The following is a 19,561-nucleotide window of genomic DNA, read 5'->3' on the forward strand; positions in this document are numbered from 1 at the left end:
GATTATAGGGAAATTTCAGGACATTTTAAAGATTATCAATGTCCAAACCTGCGAGAAATGTAAGCTTTGTTCGTTTGAGAGTCTGGGAACTTTTAAGCGGGTAGGTTTTTTTTTAAGTAACAAGTGAACCGACAGGGCTCAAAAAGAGCGTTTATTTCACTTTAAGCCCGCAATGTGACCTGTTTTGAAGAGGGAGTGGTTGGTTGTTTTATTGGAGTAAGTGGCGACACCAAAGCCAGGCTCTGCCCTGCCAGTGGAGATCAACACGTAAGCGAGCCAATCAGCACCAGCAGCGGATTACTACTAACAAGCGCCGCCGCACGAGTTAACACACCTGCAATTGCTCTACCGTGCGGCACGCCGGGTTATTTATACCATTCGTACCTGATTCCCGTTGCTCGGTATTGAGTTCTCTACTTGTTGCTCAGCCTAGCGTTCTCACCCCTCTTTTGCCTTCCTGGAATTCTGCCTGCACCTTTTGCCTTCGGACTTCGGATCTCGTCTCGCCCTTTGGATTGTTTGCTATCATTGCCTGTTTTGGATTTGACCCTGTAGCTCTCTTATCGACTACGATTCTGTCTCACGTTTTGGATTGTTCGCCACCAGTGCCTTTACCGGATCTCGACTTACCTTCGCCTTCGGACTACGGCTCAGCTCCTGGATTTGCTCGGTACGTTTACTTACCTCCCTGCGACTCCTGCATCTGCATCGGATCCTTTTCACCTCTACAGAACATCGTTACAGCCTTAAGTGAAACTGTACCGGTCAAGCGATGTTGACCCAGGGAGAACCTGATGAGAAAGATGAAAAACGATCAGCTTCTCCTTTATTTTCATGACATCACCTTGCTTTAAGTAACTGCTTATCCAGTTAAAAACAAATCGGTGTCTCTGTGGCTCAGGCTCTGTGCCTGTGGCTGGAAGGGTTTGCCGGTTCAAGTCCCGCGGCTGGCAGAGGAATCCTACTCTGTTGGGCCCCTGAGCAAGACCCTGAACCCCAGCTGCTCCAAGGGTGTCGTATAAATGGCTGACCCTGCGCTCTGACCCCCAGCTTCTCTCTCCCTGCCTGTGTGTCACATGGAGAGCAAGCTGGGGTCTGTGAAAAGACAAATTCCTAATGCAAGAAATTGAATATGGCTAATAAAAGTGATCTGATCTTACCAATTCAAGGCCACAGGACCTATTCTGGCAAGCAAAGGGCACTAGGCGGGCTACACTCTGGACAGGACGCCACTCCATCCCAGGTCTTGGTAAATTGATCATGTATTATGTCTTTATTATATTATATTATATAGTATGTGTTGTGTTTGTCCGGCAAAGCCAAGTTCCCATCTGGGCCACTAAAGTCTGGAACCTAATTGGAAACTACATCTAAATGAAAATCGAAGAAATCTGAAAGGACCTCTTAAGTGTTTCTCTGATTGCAGATTCACCGACCCACAGTGATGGCTAAGAAGATATGCCTCACCTTAATCGTCTCAGGTTAGTGAGTCCTTTTTTCATTTGTGTGGACTAACCCTGAACCTCTGTTTGGAAAGATGATGTTGCTTTACTGCACAGTATTCAAGTTCAAGTTCAAGTTCATTGTCACTATACTCATATACAGGTATATGGTATAACGAAATGCTATTTAGCTAGCTCTCTGACGATACGTAGTACAAAAAAACAATGCAGTGTGCAAAAACAACAACAGGCAGTGTGCAAAACAACAAAAGGTAACGGGTAATGTGCAAAACAACATCAGATGTACAAAAACATGCATCAACAGAATGAAATAAAAGGATAGAAATTATGGGGAGTGAGATTTTTGACATGTAAGGTAGAGGTAGATTTCAATGTGTGTTTGAGTTTTTGGTAAGAAAGAAGGCACTGTGAGGTTCAGATCATAGGTGAGAGGTGAGGTGAGAGTGAGAGAGGCTGGGAGTTTAATAGTTTGATAGTGCAGGGGTAAAAACTGATTCTGAGTCTGGTAGCCTGGGGCCAAATGCTCCGGTACAGTTTTCCAGATGGTAGAGGGTCATACAGTCTGTAGCTGGGGTCTGTGGGGGTCTTTAATGATGCTTAGAGCTTTCCTCAAGCACCATCTGTCATCAATGTCCTGTATAGATGGGAGGGCAGCCCCAGTATGTGAACAGAACTGGGTCACCAGCTCTCTGTAACTATCTGAAACACAACGACGGCTACTTATCGACAGATACTTTATTGATCCCGTGAGGGGAAATTGCAGTGCGACAGCAGCACAGTCATCACAGCAACAGTGTAATGAAATGATACAACAATACAAAAACACAATCCAATCAGTCCAGTCAGTGAGAAGTGCGCTAAGAAGAGTCGCTCACAGTCCAGAATATACAAAGAGCAAGCCGGAACAGTACACAAAAAAGTTGTATTGCACAATATAAATATATTGTCCCTGGCATGTATTGCACAAAAAACAGTTGTAAACGGGGAAAAAAAAAACTGAGGGAAGCAGAGAGTTTACTGTTTAGTCCAAAACCAGGTCAGTGTCAGTGCTGCTCCTGCCCAGACACACAGTGGATGAGTGGTACAGTCTGATGGCAGAAGGCACGAATGACCACCTGTAGCACCCCCTGTCCCACCGCGGGTGAATCAGCCTGTCGCTGAATGTGCTCTTCATTCTCCCAAGCATGTCTTAGAGGGAAAAATGGGAGATGTCCATGATGGCCTGTAAGGTTTTTCCTGGGGCGCACGATCAACCTTTTCGGAGTTCTCCAGTAAAGAGGCAAAGAAATATGTGTGCAGCTTCATTCAAATACACCGTTTGCTCCTGCCTACTTGTTAATTTTATTTAGAATTGGTCACAAATTTATATAGTGTCATAGGGAAAAAAAAAACAGTGAACAGTTATAGACAATTTGCCAAGGTTAATTTATGGCTGGTTTTAAAAAAATGATTATATACAGTATATGTATTGTAATCTCCTCATGTGGGCTTTTTCTCTCCTTTCCAATATGGACCGGCAGAGATGGAAGATGAAAAGACCTCTGAACTTCGGTGTTGAAAGGGCTGGAGCTTACAATCAGTCCCAATACAGTCAGTCCAGGCGGTCTGTGTCCCCGGTCCAGTTAGTCCAGGCGGTCTGTGACCTCTGGTCCAGTCAGTCAAGGAGGTCCGTGACCCCGGTCCAGTTAGTCCAGGGATCTGTGACTCTGGTCCAGTTAGTTCAGGGGTCTGTGTCCCCGGTCCAGTCAGTCCAGGGGTCTGTGTCTCTGTTCCAGTTAGTCTAGGAGTCTGTGTCTCTGGTCCAGTCAGTCCAGGGGTCTGTGACTCTGGTCCAGTCAGTCCAGGGGTCTGTGCCACCAGTCCAGTTAGTCCAGGGCTCTATGACTCTGGTCCAGTCAGTGCAGGGCTCTCTGATCCTGACCCAGGGAGAGCTCAGGTCTAGTAAATGTTACAGGTCACCCTGAATCGCCAGTTTTATTGATGTTTGCTCCCAATGATCCCTTAGTTACTTTATTGAACAGACCACCTGTTTAATCGATCATAGTCCAGGTGATCCAGGCCTTTATTAATTGATCAAAGCACTGTTATTTACTCCTGGTCCTGGAGTGTGACAGGTAAATTTATGAGTGAGAGCCTTATAACAGTGCCAATCGAGTCTAATTGCATTTAGAGTGTATTCAAACCATTAAGAGTCCAGGAAAGGACATCAATATGCAGGACAATATTATTTGCAGGCTCCCTTTAAAACCCACTGGGAAAGGTTCAAGATGCTTCTAAATCTGGAGGTCTCAGTCCTGGTCCAAATCCAGGTATTAAGAGCCTAGGATGGAATAAAGATTAAAAGATACAAAAGCCCTCCAGGCTCAGAAATCAAATCAAATCAAATCAAAGTTTATTTATCAGATGCACAACAAAATGGCATGCAGCAGCAGTAGTTGCTGGCAATGAATTGTCTTTTTCTGCGAGCTCACAAAAACCACAAGAATCACAAAATTCACAAAATCACAAAATTGAGGTTACATTTTTTTAAATGGAATAAAACTCAATATGAGTAGAGCTGCTATGTGTCCATGGTGTATGCAATATATACAAGTAGTGCAGTTATGCTGAATATAGTGAAAACTGTGCGTCCATGTAGCCATTACAGGTGATTTGCTAAAGGAGCTGCAGGTTGGCTATTTAGCAGTCTAAAGTCTCAACAGTGAATAACAGTCTTATAGTCTCAAAAGTGAATATCAGAGCTCTGGGGCCAGGATTGGCCCTTCATTCCATGTTATCTTCATATTTCCACAGCCTTTCCTTTACTTATGTGCTTTGTGAGGAGACTGTTCAAGACTTTTTTCTGTTGGGGACACAGTCTCTTTCTGCAGGATCAAGATGGCTAAAGTCTCATAAGCACTTGGCTCACCAATGACTGGAGTGGTTGCACCCTGGATTCAGTTCTGCTGTCTGCTGTCTGGAGTTGGTATGTGCCTCCAGTTCATGTGTGTTTCTTATAGGTTTGCCCCGGTTTCTTCCCATAGTCCAAAGCCATGCTGGTGGGTTAATTGGGTTCTGGGAAAATTGGCCCTGGTGTGAGTGTGGGCATATCTGTGCCCTGCAATAGGCTGGTGTCCCTGTGTTAACATAGTCATTCATCTGTCCTGCCTTGTGCCTGTGGCTTATGGCTCGCTCACATTGTTTCGCGGATGCAAACGACGCATCAGCATAAACACCTGTCTTTTCCCCGAGTATCCTCCCTGAGTTTTGCATTGAAAGTTTGTTTTTCCTGCCGGCACGCCAGAACCCCACACTTAGACATGATCTGTCAGGTGTTTTTGGTTTAAATCATTTGAATTTCATTTGCTGCCCGCTTCTCGGCCTCCGCTAATCCCGCTGTATCACCTGCGATCGTCTGCAGTCTGGACTGGTCCGCTCATCTGGATCTGAGCAAAGTACAGAAATGACCAGGGGGCCGATTGCTCATCCAAGAACCTGTGGCCACCAGCCTACCAACTCGGAGGTTGTACCTCCTTAGATAGATAGATACTTTATTGATCCCGTGAGGGAAAGTGCAGCGCAACAGCAGCTTTACACAGACAACACAGCCACAGTGTAACGAATGATACAATAATAATAAAAATAATAATACAATACATACAATACAATCAGTACAGTGAGGGGTGCACTAAAAGAGTTACTCACAGTCCGGACACACAAAGAACAAACTAGAACAGAACAGTACGCAGAAAAATCGTAGCACACATATGAAAATAAATATAGATCTAAATATAGATATAAATATAAATGTATTGCACGGGTCCCTGGCATATATTGCACAAAAAACGGTTGTAAACGGGAAAAGAAAAGAAGAGGACAGATGTAGCAGTAGATGTGTAGATGCGTTCAGTCCAGAAACAGGTCACTGTCAATGTTGCCTCTGCCCAGATGCAAGGTGGATGTGTTGTACAGTCTTATGGCAGAAGGCAAGAATGACCTCCTGTAGCGCTCCCTGTCGCACCGTGGATGAATCAGTCTATTGCTGAACATGCTCTTCATTTCTACAAGCCTGTCATAGAGGGGATGGGAGATGTTGTCCATGATGGCCTCTAGTTTGGACACCATTCTCCTCTCAGCTACTACCTCCAAGGGGTCCAGGTCAGACCCAATGACAGAGCTTGCTCTCCTGATGAGCTTGTTCTGCCTTTTAGAATCCACAGCTCTAATCCCAGGGCCCAAGCATACCACTGCGTAGAAAATGGCGCTCGCCACCACCGACTGATAGAACAAATGTAGCATCTTACTACATACATTGAAGGACCTGAGCCTCCTCAAGAAGTAAAGCCGGCTCTGTCCCTTCTTATAGATGGCCTCGATGTTCTTAGACCATTCCAGTCTATCGTCGATGTGCACTCCCAGGTACTTGTACGAGTCCACCATCTCCACGCCACTCCCATGGATGTAGATAGGAGTAGGTTTGACCTTTTTCCTCCTGAAATCTACCACCAGTTCCTTTGTCTTTGTTACATTTAGTTCCAAGTGGTTCAACCTGAAGTTCAAAGTCCGAAGTATAGAGAGTGAAGAGGAATGGAGAAAGAACTGTCCCTTGAGGTGCCCCTGTGTTACTCACCACCTGTTCAGACACACAGTTCTGAAGTATCACAGACTGTGGTCTGCCTGTCAGGTAGTCAGTGATCCACGAGGTCATGGAGGCATCGACTTGCATATCCTCCAGCTTCCTCCTTAGAAGTAAGGGCTGGATGGTATTGAAGGCACTGGAGAAGTCTAAAAACATGATCCTTACAGTGTTGCCAGCCCTGTCCAGGTGTGAGTAGGCCCTTTGCAGCATGTAGATGATCGCATCCCCCACACCAACACTGGGCTGGTAGGTAAACTGTAGGGTGTCCAGTGATGAGCTTACCAAGGGGTCTCAGGTGGGATAAGACCAACCTCTCCAGTGTCTTCATGACGTGAGAAGTCAGTTCAACTGGTCTGTAGTTGTTGAGGACAGAGGGGCGCTCTTTCTTTGGTACCGGGACCAGGCATGTCTTCCAGAGCACCGGGACACTCTCCAAGCGCAGGGTCAGGTTGAATAGTCGCTGGAGCACTCCGCTCAGCTGATCAACACAGGCCCTCAGAACTCTGGGACAGATGTTATCTGGCCCTGTGGCCTTACCCTGGTGCAGCCTCTTCAGCTCCTTCTTCACCTGGTCAGCTGTGATGGTCAGCCTGGCCTGGGGGATGGTGCTCATAGGGCTTTCAGTGCTGCAGGTGTTAATGGCGGAGGTGTTGGAGTGGCAGCTGTGGGGGATGGGTGGGTGAGTAGCTGTCGGGGGTTGTAGCTGTAGGCGGCCATGTTTGTGGGGGGATGGAGGAGGTGTTGGGCAGTCGCACCTGTGAAGGGTTAGGGAGCGTGTGGCTGTGGGGGGATGGGTGTTGAGCCACAGAGGACCCTGGATCAAACCTGTTAAAGAACTGGTTCAACTCGTTGGCCATCTCCAGGTTCCCCTCTGTTGCACCCCCAGCCTGTTTGAAGCCAGTGATCTCTCTCATGCTGATCCATACATCCCTTACCCTATTCCTTTGCAGCTTGTCCTCTACCTTCCTCCTGTAGGCGTCCTTGCTCTCTCTTAACTTCTGCTTTAGCTCCCTCTGTACACGCTTGACCTCTTCCTTATCCCCCCTCCTAAAGGCTCTCTTCTTGTCATTCAGAAGAGCCTTCAAGTCGCTGGTGATCCAGGGTTTGTTATTGGAAAAGCAGTGTACGTCTTTGGTGGGGATGGTGTTGTCTACGGAGAAGTTAATGTAGTCAGTGACACAGTCCACCATGCTGTCTATGTCGTCCCCATGTGGTTCGCACAGCACATCCCAGTCGGTGGCCTCCAAAGCACCACGTAGATCCTCCATAGCCTCTTGAGACCATCTCCTCACAGTCCTCATGGTTGCAGGTTGACGCTGGACAATAGGCTTGTATAGTGGTGTAAGCAAGACAAGGTTGTGATCTGATCTGCCAAGGGGGGGAAGGGCTGTGGAACTATATGCATCCTTAGCATTGGCATATAATAAGTCCAGTTTTTTGTTTTCTCTGGTCGGGCACTTAACAAATTGGTGGAAAGTAGGCAAAGTGGTGGAAATAGATACGTGGTTAAAGTCCCCTGAAATAGCTATAAAAGCGCTAGGGTGCTTTGTTTGTAGACTGGCTGTGACTGTGTTTATGACGTCACACGCTACCTCTGCGTTTGCCGTAGGTGGAATGTAAACAACAACAAAGATGGCGCATGTAAACTCCCGCGGTGTCCGGGTTACAGACGCACTCCTTAAAATGAGTATGTCCACCATCTGTTGTTGACAAGCACCGCGAGCCCCCCTCCTTTCCTCTTACCACTCTCGGTGTTTCTGTCCGCCCGCACCGTCTGAAAGCCGCCGATGGTAACGTTCGAGTCCGGAATAAGTTCCTGCAGCCACGTCTCGGTGAAACACATGATACTGCATTCACGATACTCCCTCTGGCTTCTCACCAATGCTCCCAGTTCGTCCATCTTGTTCACTAAGGACCTCACATTTCCCATGATGATCGAAGGAAGGTAGGGTTTAAATCTCCTTCTCTTCGCATTTTGCGTCGCACCTGCCCCACAGCCTCGGCTTCTCCTCCTCAGCTCCTCCGGTACCAATGGCTTCTCTCCAGTGAGTAGAGCCGGACGCGCTAGCGCGATCAGCTGGTCATGCGTGTAGACAATGCCTCTGTAGCTATCGGCATTGCAACCCGATAGAAACAGAGGTCCGAGTATCAGAAAAAACAAGAAAAAGCATGTCAGCTTTCTAGTATCCATCATGTTGTGATCGCAAATCTAGTTGCCGGCAAAGGTATGAAGAAAAAACACTAACACACTAGCATTAACTAACTGAAAGAAACAAAAAGACAACAAAAAGACACAGACCTGCTGTAGCAGGCTGCCACTAACACGGCGCCATCTTAGACTGATTATCATCTGGTCTTGTTGATGCCGTTGCTTTTTGCCAATTAATCGTTCCGCCTGACTTTGATATCAGCGGTGCTCTTGATTATATGATATTCCATCCTCCCACCTGTTCCACCTCATGCAGTTCAGGGTGGTGGGACAGCCAGAGCTTATTCCAGTAAACAGCAGGCACAAGGAGTGGTACTCCATCACACTGGCACTAACTCTCCCAGACGTCAGTGAACATACCAGCATGCCTTTCGACTGGGGAGCAGACTGGAGCACCCTAGAGGAAACCCAGCGTGAGCACAGTGTCGAATATACAAACCAGACCAGAAGCAGAGCTGAACCTAGCGTCCCAACGCTGAGAAACTGCAGTCCTAAAGCCCCTGTGCCACTTCACAGTGCATTGGCAGACCCATTTGAAATCCTCCCCCAGGGAAGACAAAACCACTCAAAACGACAGCCACAAATGTCGGGTTGAGAAGTGCCGGGCCATTCCCCGACCGGATTTGCTTCTCCGACGCTTTGGCACGTCGTGCGCAGGCTTGGCCAGGCATCGCGAGCTGGTCACCCCTGCTCCTAAGCCTCAACCCTGCCTCCTGTGTTTCAGGCCTCTGGGGGTTGGTCTCACCTCACCGCTACCACTTCGTGAGCAAGCGCAGGACGTGGGCGGGGGCTCGGGCGTACTGCAGGGGCCAGTACACGGACATGGCTACCGTGAGTGGGCCAGCCGACCTGGAGCAGCTCCTTGCCACCACCGAGCCGGTCACGGGCTGCGCCTGGACCGGCCTGTACTATGTCTGGGACCTGTGGCAGTGGTCCCTCGGGGGGGGCTACCTCTACGGCGTGGGGAGGTCTGCTTTTACCAGCTGGCGTGCGGGAGAACCAAACAACTACGGCGGCAAGGAGAACTGCGTGGCGATGGTCGGCGGCGGGTTGTGGGCAGATCGCCCTTGCAGTTTCACGAGCTATTCCGTTTGCTATCAAGGTAAATGGCCCCTGAGTCTTTTACGGCCTTTTACGGTCTTTCTCACGCGACTACTGCATGTGAAGGTGGTGGAGGGAGAGGGGGGCTTGGGAGTACGAGTAATTCCTCCTTATGAAATTCCCCATTGTTCTCGGAATTGAATCCTTTGAGTGGCTCTTGGGCTGATGGGATGGCGGCACCGGGGCCCTGGGTTCAAATCCTGGGGTGGCGAGGTGGAGTTTGCATGTTCTCCCCTTGTGCGTGGGGGTTTCCTCCAGGTGCTCCAGTGTCCTCCCACAGTCCAAAGACGCTCTGGTGAGTGAATTGGCTGCTGGGAATGTTTGGCCCTGGTGTGACTGTATGCGGTGCTTGTGCGTCCGTGCAGTGGACTGGCGTCCCATCCAGGTGGTATCCTGCCTGTTGCTTGCCGAGGCTGCTCCGCGACCCTCAACCCGACTACTGACTGGGGTTCACTTCTTCAGGGGGGGAAGGCGCAGCCGATCAATACTTCCTGGTGGCTGAGGCCAAGAACTGGACAGAAGCCCTGACGTTTTGCAGAGAACATTACACCGACCTGACCCGGGTGAGGAGCCAGAGCGAGAATGAGTTAGTAAGAGTTACGGCCGGAGGCAGGGAGGTCTGGATCGGACTGTTCACCGAGCCCTGGAAGTGGTCCGATGGGGACGTCTCCACTTTCCGCCCCTGGCAGGTGGGCGAGCCCAACAATTATGGCGGCATCGAGAGCTGTGGCGCCGTGAATCTTCAGGGGAGTGCGAGAGGCTCCTGGAATGACTATAATTGCAACACCACCTACGCTTTCTTCTGCTACAGTGGTAAGTTATCGCGGTGCCACTTCGACAGCCTTATGGGGGTAACCTTGCGGGGAACGTCGCCTTCACTTTGCTAGTCCACGACCGCTTGTCCAGTTCGCACTTGTGGTGGCCCAGAGTCGGTCCCAGGGTGCACTGGGTGCAGTGGTTAGCATTGCTGCCTCGTAGTGCCTGAGCTCTGGGTTCAGTATCTGGGCTGTTGTCTGCATGGAGTTTGAATGTTCTCCTTGTCTTTGCGTGGGTTTTCTCCTGCAGTACAAAGACATGCTGGTAGGTTTTGAATCGGCTCCTGGGAAAATGAGCTGTGGTGTGTGCCCTGTGACGGACTGGCATTACTGCCAGGGTTAACCCTGCCTTGCACCTGTTGCTTGCTGGGATAGACTCTGGAGCCACCTTCAGAGCACCAGTCTTTTGTAATATTGTAAGTGATGTTTTGACGTCCTTGACCATATAACTGTCCCTCAGACCAGGCAGGGTGAATCACTTAATGCTACTTCAGAATGGGGTTTGCCTCTTTTTTTGTCTTCTATGCTGTTTTCATCCTTTCCTCCACAGGGAAGAGAGTGGTGCTGAGAGTAAGGATATTAATGGACTCGGAAGTGAATCCTAATGACCCAGATGTTAAAGAATGGCTTCTGGTCCAGGTATAGGAAATCGACTACTAGATTGTGTCAGTGTGCATAGGTGGCTTGCGATATTCCAGGCTCCTCGTAAAGAAGAAACTAAGCAAATCATACTGTTGGAGCTGCAGTAGACAAAAAAGATCATCCAGTCAATGCTATGCATAATGAGCCACACATTGCTTTGTTATACAGAAATCAGAAATACACTCAATCATAATGGTTGTCACACATTGCACGCAGTGGGTTCCTACCAATATGAATCATTATTGGGGATTTTCTTTGGTTAAAAAGCAGCATTTTAGGAATTCAGGAAACAATCAGATGAATATAAAGGGATAGTGTACTTATTATTGTAGTGTTACCTCACCAAAATCATTTGTGAAGAATGAGCCAGGGAGGCAGTTGCAAGGGTCAAGATAGGATGGAGGGAGGGGAGCAAGAGAAGATTAGCGCAGAGCTGTGGACAGACTGGGAGTATTTATAAACTGGGGAGTGGAAGTGATTAATAAACACAATACAAAACAAACAGAAGAAATTACTATTATCTTCCTTTTGGCATTTTGAATTAAGGGAGCATATGAATAGGCCCAAAAGTGCAGGGTAGAGTTATAGAGTTAATAAGGGCTTTAAACTAGAATATAAGAGAGAGAATACTGGAGATCATAGTTGCAGTTATATTGAAGCGCTGACCTTTCCCTTGCTGGCTTTGTTTATTTTATCATGCCTGCTCACGTTGGATTGCTCAAAGACCCTTCCGAGTAACCACAGCAACCGACGTGGCCACCTGTCAGTCACCTGGTTGCCGTGACAGTGCAATTGGGTGGAAGATCAGTTCCACCTGCTCACAGTCAGCCCTCCACTCGCTCAGTGTTAGGGAGTTCAGGCTTGAGCCTTGGTGTTCCTTAGTCAAGTTTTCCTTGATTCTTTGACCCCATTTCCCTCGACCTTGCTCTTGGATTGCCCTTGTGTTTGCTCCTTGGCATCGAAGATTTCTCGCCTCGACCTCGTCTCTTAGCTGCTTCGCTTGGGTATCTATCGGCTCCGGGCTTTGCTTGCTTTCGACGTCACCTATCTGGCTGCCTCCCTGCTTCGTTCTGCAACTTTGAATCCCACTACGTCCCACGTTTTCCAGAGCGCTCACTCCAGCTGCCACCTCCCACTACAGACCACTATCACCCACCACAGGCGCTGTCTGCTGCTGCTTCCCTGTTTCGCCCGGCGATCGCGTCCTCCCTGCCGCGACAAAACCGCGGCTCTCGTTCAGGAAGACGTACCGGGCCCTGATTTCTGACCCGGGCTGCTGTGGTACTGTCCCCTCCACAGGTGACGAGAGAGCTGTCCAGGCACACCGAGCTGGGCAACACCAGCTTGCGCTGGGGCCAGGAGGACAATGGCGTGGTGTTCTCGAAAGACAAGGAGGAAGATGGTGAGATGCTTAAGCAGCACAGCCTTGGCGACGCGCATTCTGAACGCCAGGAACTTCATCGGTGATGTCTTTGCTCCACAGGGCAGTGCCACCCTATGGGAGACTGAGTGTCGGAGGATCAGTCTGCACAGGATTCCTCTGTGAAACACTGGCGACTGGCCACTGGCGACAGACCGACGTCTAAGAATAATGCAAGCTTCAAATACCGTAGCATTTATATTAAGGTTCAATATATATGGATATAGTATAATATTTTCTCTATGAGTGGTTCTCTGTTTAAACATCAAGGTCTGGTCTCAGTACAGTGAAAATGCATTGAGAGTTGTTTAATGAATATATATATATATATATCACATTTAAATGTAGTAGTAGTATTCAGGTCCAAGGAAATACTTTTTGAGAATTGTTTGCTTTGGCAATCACTGGTGTATTTTTCCTCTCACATATGTTTGGAAGGGAACATTCGATCAGCCTTACTGGGCAACTTGACTTTCTGACCAGCTGCTGAAAAGTTGGATTTCAAAAGTTTTAAGGAGAATAAAAATGGTTGGTTAGTTGATGGTTGATGACATTGAAACCACAGATCAGAACAGGTGGACTTACAGTAAGTGGAATATGATTAAACGTCAGATTTTCAATTTTGACAGCTTAGAGACTAACAATAGACTAAACAGATTATGAACATCTATTCTACACAGGGGGACATAGTGGGATCTTTGTAAATTATTCCATGTATTATAAGTACATGTGTACAGAACAAATACTGAGCTCTAATAAGCTGAATTGTCTATTGGTATCATTAACTTTTCATATGTTCTTAAGTAATTTGATTTGTTATAAATAATAATAATTGCTTACACTTATATAGCACTTTTGTCGACTCTCCACTCAAAGCTCTTTACAGGTTAATGGGGATCCCCTCCACCCCCTTGTGAGCAGGGTGACAGTTGATCCACTGTGAGAGCGGAGGGAGTGTCTCCTTCTACTGCACGGACACCGGAATTCAGGGATTAAGCCGCACTTCCTTAGTGACCGTTGCTATGCACGACTTTCGTTTTTTTTTATTGCAACAGCAAAAATTTATACCGTACAAACAAGAGTACATATAACATATAACACCAATAACACCGTCAGGGGCTACATACTGTAATACAATTGCACTTGACCAAAAAAAAGACTAAACAAGGTAAAAAAAAGATAAGGTCCACACAACTCTCACATTCTTACATTTAGAAATACTGTATTGTAGATAACGCCCTCATGCCTATTTTAAACTTTTCAAACATGTGTCTCAGACCATTTCATTTAATCAATATAAGAAAGTGTAGTATTAATGATTTAAAAGGAACATACTTCAAGGAACTTCTTGAAGGAGACATACTGTATATATCTGTGCATACTCAGGGTTATAGTGCTACTTAATCACGCTGGAATGTATGGAATAAATAGCGGATTATAGTGACCATGCAGCTTGGTGTCGGTCACCAGAGTAATTAAACATAGCAGTAATTGCCTTTGCTCCTAACAAGGCTGTCAAGAAAGGATCGAGGCTGTCAGGGTTGTATAAATCTTGAATATACCTGCTCAATATCTGGAACTGCAGTCGACTTTCATGAGCGTAAGACATCATCCAAACTAGGTACTGTGTAATCATCGTGGTCGTAGCTCCTCTGTCATCCAATGGAAGCACAAGGCACCCGCGTTCAAGTCTTTTGTGAGATCATGTGCATGCATCCAGGATGGATAGTGGTGTACCCTGCTAGTCCAATAAGGGACACACACACACGGAAGAATATGCAGACTCCACCCCGACAGCACTCTGGGTCTGGAATTGAACCCGGGGCCTCTGCAGTATGAGGCAGCCAAGCAAAACCACTGAGCCACAGAGCTGTCCCCCAGGTACTCCATATATATCAAATAAGGAGTCTCAGAGGCTCCTTAACACAATTCTAGCTCCTTAACCTGAAGCACTGGACAATAATGAGACAGGCCAATTTCTATTAAATAAAATAAAAAGCAAACTTGAACTAAATCTCTTCCTACAAAGTGGATGTCCAAAAGCAAACAGAGTTTTAAAAAATGCATCACCATCTAGGACTACAACACCATGCTTTGACACCCCCAGGGTGGTAGAAACATTCACCACATAATTACTCTGTAATCAGACTTCCTGCGGTTTCAATGTGAAATATACATCTTTCAGCTCAAACGTGTTCATGCTCTGTGGTGTTGTCATTGGAAGCTTATTAATATTCGTGTCCAGCATTCATGTTCCATGCGCCTGAAGTGTGTTGCCATCTTAAACAGCTTAATAATAAAAATTAATAATAATCCCTTACATTTATATAGTGCTTTTCTGGACACTCCACTCAAAGCACTTTACAGGTTAATGGGGATCCCCTCCAGCCCCACCTGGATGATGCTCCAGTCCGCTCAGCACACAGCAGCTCTCAGTGGGAAGGAGAGCAGAGGGATGAAGCCAGTTCAGAGATGGGGATAATTAGGAGGCTGTGACTGGTAAAGACCAGGGGGGGATTAGACCAGGACACTGGGGAAACACCCCTACTCTTTTCGAGAAACACCCTGGGATTGTTGATGACCACAGAGAGTCAGGACCTCGGTTTTACGTCTCATCCGAAGGACGGCGCCTGTTTACAGTCTAGTGTCCCCATCACTATACTGGGGCATTAGGACCCACACAGACTGCAGGGTGAGCGCCCCCCTGCTGACCACACTAACACCTCTCCCAGCAGTACCTCAGCTTTCCTAGGAGGTCTCCCATCCAAGTACTGACCAGTTGCGAGTTGCAGGGTGATATGGCTACTGGCTATCCAAACTGCGTACTTTAAAAATCTTAAAATCTTTTTTAAAAATCTGCGGCCGGCAGAGGAATCCTACTCCTTTGGGCCCCTGAGCAAGGCCCTTAACCCCAACTGCTCCAGGGGTGCTGTACAATGGCTGACCCTGCACTCTGACCCCCAGCTTCTCTCCCTGTCTGTGTGTCTCATGGAGAGCAAGCTGGGGTCTGTGAAAAGACTTTGTGAAGACAGTGGTAAAAATGGCACATAGCACAGCTTCTTCTGGTGCAAGATGACTACAGCCCCTGCTGCCATCACACACAGAAGTGCCAGAATCACCCTGACATGCAGTCTGGAATCCAGGTGGTTAGAGTTCAGACATGCGGCATAATCTGTTATAGAGACAAGAAAAGTTTCAGACGTTACCTGCTGCATAACAAAAATAATGTGACTCTGTTATCACCCTAGTGTGTGATACAGTATAATACACACTGATCTGCTCCAGACTCACCTGTGTGTGATACAGTATAATACACACTGATCTGCTCCTGTATCACCCCTGTATGTGATACAGTATAATACACACTGATCTGCTCCAGACTCACCCCAGTGTGTGATACAGTATAATACACACTGATCTGCTCCAGACTCACCCGTGTGTGATATAGTATAATACACACTGATCTGCTCCTGTATCACCCCTGTATGTGATACAGTATAATACACACTGATCTGCTCCAGACTCACCCCCGTGTGTGATATAGTATAACACACACTGATCTGCTCCAGACACTTACCCCAGCTCAGCGTGACGCTGTGGTTGGAGCTGTGATGAGTGACAGTACAGCTGTATTCCTCGATCTTACTCTCTCAGATCTCCACACTCTTCCTCAGCTGTCTCCATTGGGTCTGAGCCCACTGGACCACACGTCCTCTCCCTCGGTCTCTCCAGGCCTGGACAAACTGACCTCTATGACTCTAGGACTGAAGCCCCAGTGACCAGACAGGACAGGGAACAGCTCTGTGTGTTTCCCAGATGCTCGGAAGAGACAAACACCTGAGGAGAGACTGAGAGGGAGACCAGAAGCAATGTTAACACACTGAGAATTAGTGTGGACACTGTGCAAGGTGAGGCAACATCGCTGCACAGACAAAATATTGTGTGGCTCCTTTCTGCAAACCTTTACAACCAAAACATGTCAGTATTAGACAATTATACAAATCAAACACATTTTCTCTTTGTCTGTTCCTCAGGCTAAGAAAGGAGATCACAGTAGAACTGGAGCACTGCAGACACGTCCTATTCACACAGGATCACACAAGCTTCACATTCACACAGACACAGACACACACTCACACACGAGCCAATTTCCCATAAGCCAATTTACCCACCAGCAAGTGGGAGGAAACCCACACAAACATGAGGTGAACATGCAAACTCCACACAGACAGCACCCCAGAAACTGCACTGTGCCACCCACTCCTCTGCACATGGGGGAACTTCTTGTGTAGAGCTTCTAGGTGCATTTGTCTCATATTGTATCTGATATCTCTCTGTCTCACCTTTGTGTGGTTTTTGTGTTTCTTTCTGTACTGCAGGAATCTCTTCAGTGTTTCCATACAGTCAGTCTCCAGGAAGAATCTGGTATACTGGTTTTTAATCTTGTTCTGGTTCCAGTCCCTTTGAGTGCCCTCTGCCTCCAGGGAACTTGCTCTCCAGGTCATGTTGTCCACCTCAAAGGACAGGAAGTCTTGTCCATTGAAGCTGTAGTGATCAAACAGAGCCACACTCCCATCATCCTCCAGTCTACAGCCTTGCCACCTCTGGAGCGCATCTGGAGAGAGAGACCGAGGACACTGACACAGACAGAGAGACCAGGGACAGTGACACACACAGAGAGACCAAGGACAGTGACACACACACACAGAGACTGGGGACAGTGACACACATAGAGAGACCGGGGACACTGACACACACAAAGAGACCGGGGACAGTGACATCCATTTTCTAACAGCTGTATCCAGTCCAGGGTCACAGGGGGGAGCTGGAGTCTATCCCAGCAAGCAACAGGCACAAGGCAGGGTTCACCCTGGACAGGACACCAGTCCATCACAGGACATACACACACACACCCTGGACAGGACACCAGTCCATCACAGGACACACACACTCACACACCCTGGACAGGACACCAGTCCATCACAGGACACACACACTCACACACCCTGGACAGGACACCAGTCCATCACAGGACACACACACACACACTCACACACACACCCTGGACAGGACCCCAGTCCATCACAGGACACACACACACACACACACACACACACACACACACACACACACACACACCTGGACAGGACACCAGTCCATCACAGGACACACACATACACACACCCTGGACAGGGCACCAGTCCATCACAGGACACACACATACACACACCCTAGACAGGGCACCAGTCCATCACAGGACACACACACTCACACACCCTGGACAGGACACCAGTCCATCACAGGACATACACACACACCCTAGACAAGGCACCAGTCCATCACAGGACACACACACTCACACACCCTGGACAGGGCACCAGTCCATCACAGGACACACACACCCTGGACGGGGCACCAGTCCATCACAGGACATACACACACACCCTAGACAGGGCACCAGTCCATCACAGGACACACACACTCACACACCCTGGACAGGACACCAGTCCATCACAGGACACACACATACACACACACACCCTGGACAGGGCACCAGTCCATCACAGGACACACACATACACACACACACACCCTGGACAGGGCACCAGTCCATCACAGGACACACACACACCCTGGACGGAGCACCAGTCCATCACAGGACACACACATATACACACACACCAAGAAGTCAATTAACCCCCCAGCCTGTCTCTGGACTGGGAGGAAACTGGAGCACCAGGAGGAAACCCCCACAAACACAGTTCAGAACTCCACACAGACAGCACCCCAGGTTCTGAACTGATCCCAGGGCAGGAAAAACAACCACTGAGCCTCCCCCAGACATCTATACCTTTTATTTGTACGGAAAGTATTATATATAGAGACATGTAAATATCACTTCTCGAACCTGTTGTTTCCAGCTTCCTGTAAAGTCGTTTGGAAAGTTATTTATTTCTGATACGAAGTAGGAGTGAAACTCCGAAGTAATGAAGACAGAAGTCGGTTCAACGACAAAAGGAGTCAGGCGCCTCTGAAGTCCGCCTACGCGTCAGAAACTGGTGCGCGTTTATGCCCTGGGCCGTTGTCATTGTTTTATTCGGTTATGCAGTTTAAAATATTTTTAAGTTAAAGAGAGCTCTCTACTTCCGTCTCTGAACAGGTTTACGATGATGATACACGCGTTTCCTTGTTCTCTGACTGGCCATGCGGCGGCCATGTGACGAGGAAACGGGAGAGAGCAGGACGAAAATGAAAGAGAGAGAGAGACGGTGGAAATGTGACAGTTAAAATAAACTGCCAGAAGAGAATAACCGTCTCCGTCCCGTCCCTCTCCCTGCAGGCGGAGTGTTTAGTCACCGCCGACCTCTCGTACCCTACAGCAGTTAGTGAACAGGGCACTAGGTACTACTGAGCTTCCGTCCGGACTAAACCCGGAGAGGACGGCGGTTCACTCACCCGTGGGGCAGCCCGGACCCAGATTCCCGTCTCGGGTTTGACAGCCCGTCTCCTGCGGAGCCGGAGCGGACTGGCGACGCGTACACCGGCCAGGCAGCAGTTTAATCGGAGGTTGTAATCGTGGGGGGGGGGAATTTAACATTACGAGAGTTTCTTCTGTTACATTTTTTTTTCTGTTAGGGAAATTCATATTACAGGATAATGTAAATTTACTATGTAAGACGTTTAAAGGTCGAGGAGAGGTTGGGAAAGCCCCTGAAACCCAGCGCTGGAAACGTTGTCCGTCTCCACTAGGTATAGAATGCGCTCTTTACACGTCATTCACAGGCGTCACGTTACTCGGGCAACGGAGGTACGCTTATCCTCGGTGGGCAAGTTGATGTAATTCAGTAAAGCTGGAAAAGATACTCAGACACGTTAATTTATCACCTGCATATATTAACAAAGTTATTTTAGATGGACTTGCAGAACTATACTGTAGCTGCGTCGGCATGCGTAGGCTGCAAAGGAACAAGTAAAAGGTTATTCCATGCCTTCTTCAGTTGTTAGAAAGACAGGGCAGTATGCAAAGATAATTTTCTTTTTATCTTTGCTTACTGCAGTTTATCTTTGATGACAACATCAAAGACATTAAGGAATTCTTACAGCTAACAGCTCCACATCAACTTCCTTTTATAACTAACCTCATCAGATCTCTCAACTCCCAACTCTTCCAGTTTCTCACTTCAGAGAACGATAAAAAACTCAATCATCCTCTACAGAGAAAAACCATCAACATCCCTACCACCTCCACCAATCCTAACCTCGTTTTTACTATACCCTCTGACCTTTCCCTTT

The 19,561-nt window shown here is 47.9% G+C and overlaps 1 protein-coding gene and 1 long non-coding RNA gene across 4 annotated transcripts; one reads left to right on the top strand and one right to left on the bottom strand.

The window, feature by feature from the left end:
* The first annotated feature begins 281 nt into the window (after window positions 1-281).
* Window positions 282-12,526, top strand: LOC138243241 (macrophage mannose receptor 1-like). 2 transcript variants are annotated; one of them, XM_069198766.1, is made up of 8 exons: window positions 282-670; window positions 1,170-1,249; window positions 1,427-1,481; window positions 9,015-9,392; window positions 9,854-10,204; window positions 10,757-10,845; window positions 12,148-12,250; window positions 12,332-12,526. In XM_069198766.1, exons 3-8 carry the CDS (start codon window positions 1,445-1,447, stop codon window positions 12,355-12,357), a joined length of 984 nt encoding a protein of 327 aa, XP_069054867.1. In that variant the 5' UTR covers window positions 282-670; window positions 1,170-1,249; window positions 1,427-1,444; the 3' UTR covers window positions 12,358-12,526. The 2 variants fall into 2 exon arrangements, with proteins under 2 accessions (XP_069054867.1, XP_069054866.1); XM_069198765.1 differs by having other exon boundaries at window positions 12,148-12,526.
* A 2,554-nt stretch (window positions 12,527-15,080) lies between these two features.
* Window positions 15,081-18,834, bottom strand: LOC138242746 (uncharacterized). Of its 2 annotated transcripts, XR_011191699.1 has the most exons (4): window positions 18,725-18,834; window positions 16,612-16,883; window positions 15,846-16,116; window positions 15,081-15,440 (listed from the first exon to the last, which is right to left on the bottom strand). It is a non-coding gene; the product is annotated as an uncharacterized lncRNA (long non-coding RNA). The 2 variants fall into 2 exon arrangements; XR_011191698.1 differs by lacking the exon at window positions 18,725-18,834 and having other exon boundaries at window positions 16,612-16,974.
* Between the last annotated feature and the right edge of the window lie 727 nt (window positions 18,835-19,561).

The sequence above is a fragment of the Lepisosteus oculatus genome, chromosome 14, assembly GCF_040954835.1.
Source record: "Lepisosteus oculatus isolate fLepOcu1 chromosome 14, fLepOcu1.hap2, whole genome shotgun sequence".
In the NCBI taxonomy this organism is placed as follows: Eukaryota; Metazoa; Chordata; class Actinopteri; order Semionotiformes; family Lepisosteidae; genus Lepisosteus; species Lepisosteus oculatus.

What these genes read in the sequence shown, in the direction of transcription:
- LOC138243241 (XM_069198765.1), top strand. Translation starts at nt 1,445, where the DNA reads ATGGCTAAGAAGATATGCCTCACCTTAATCGTCTCAG. An exon ending in CCTCACCTTAATCGTCTCAG is followed by an intron (nt 1,482 to 9,014) that starts GTTAGTGAGTCC and finishes CCTGTGTTTCAG; the next exon opens with GCCTCTGGGGGTTGGTCTCA. An exon ending in CTATTCCGTTTGCTATCAAG is followed by an intron (nt 9,393 to 9,853) that starts GTAAATGGCCCC and finishes TCACTTCTTCAG; the next exon opens with GGGGGGAAGGCGCAGCCGAT.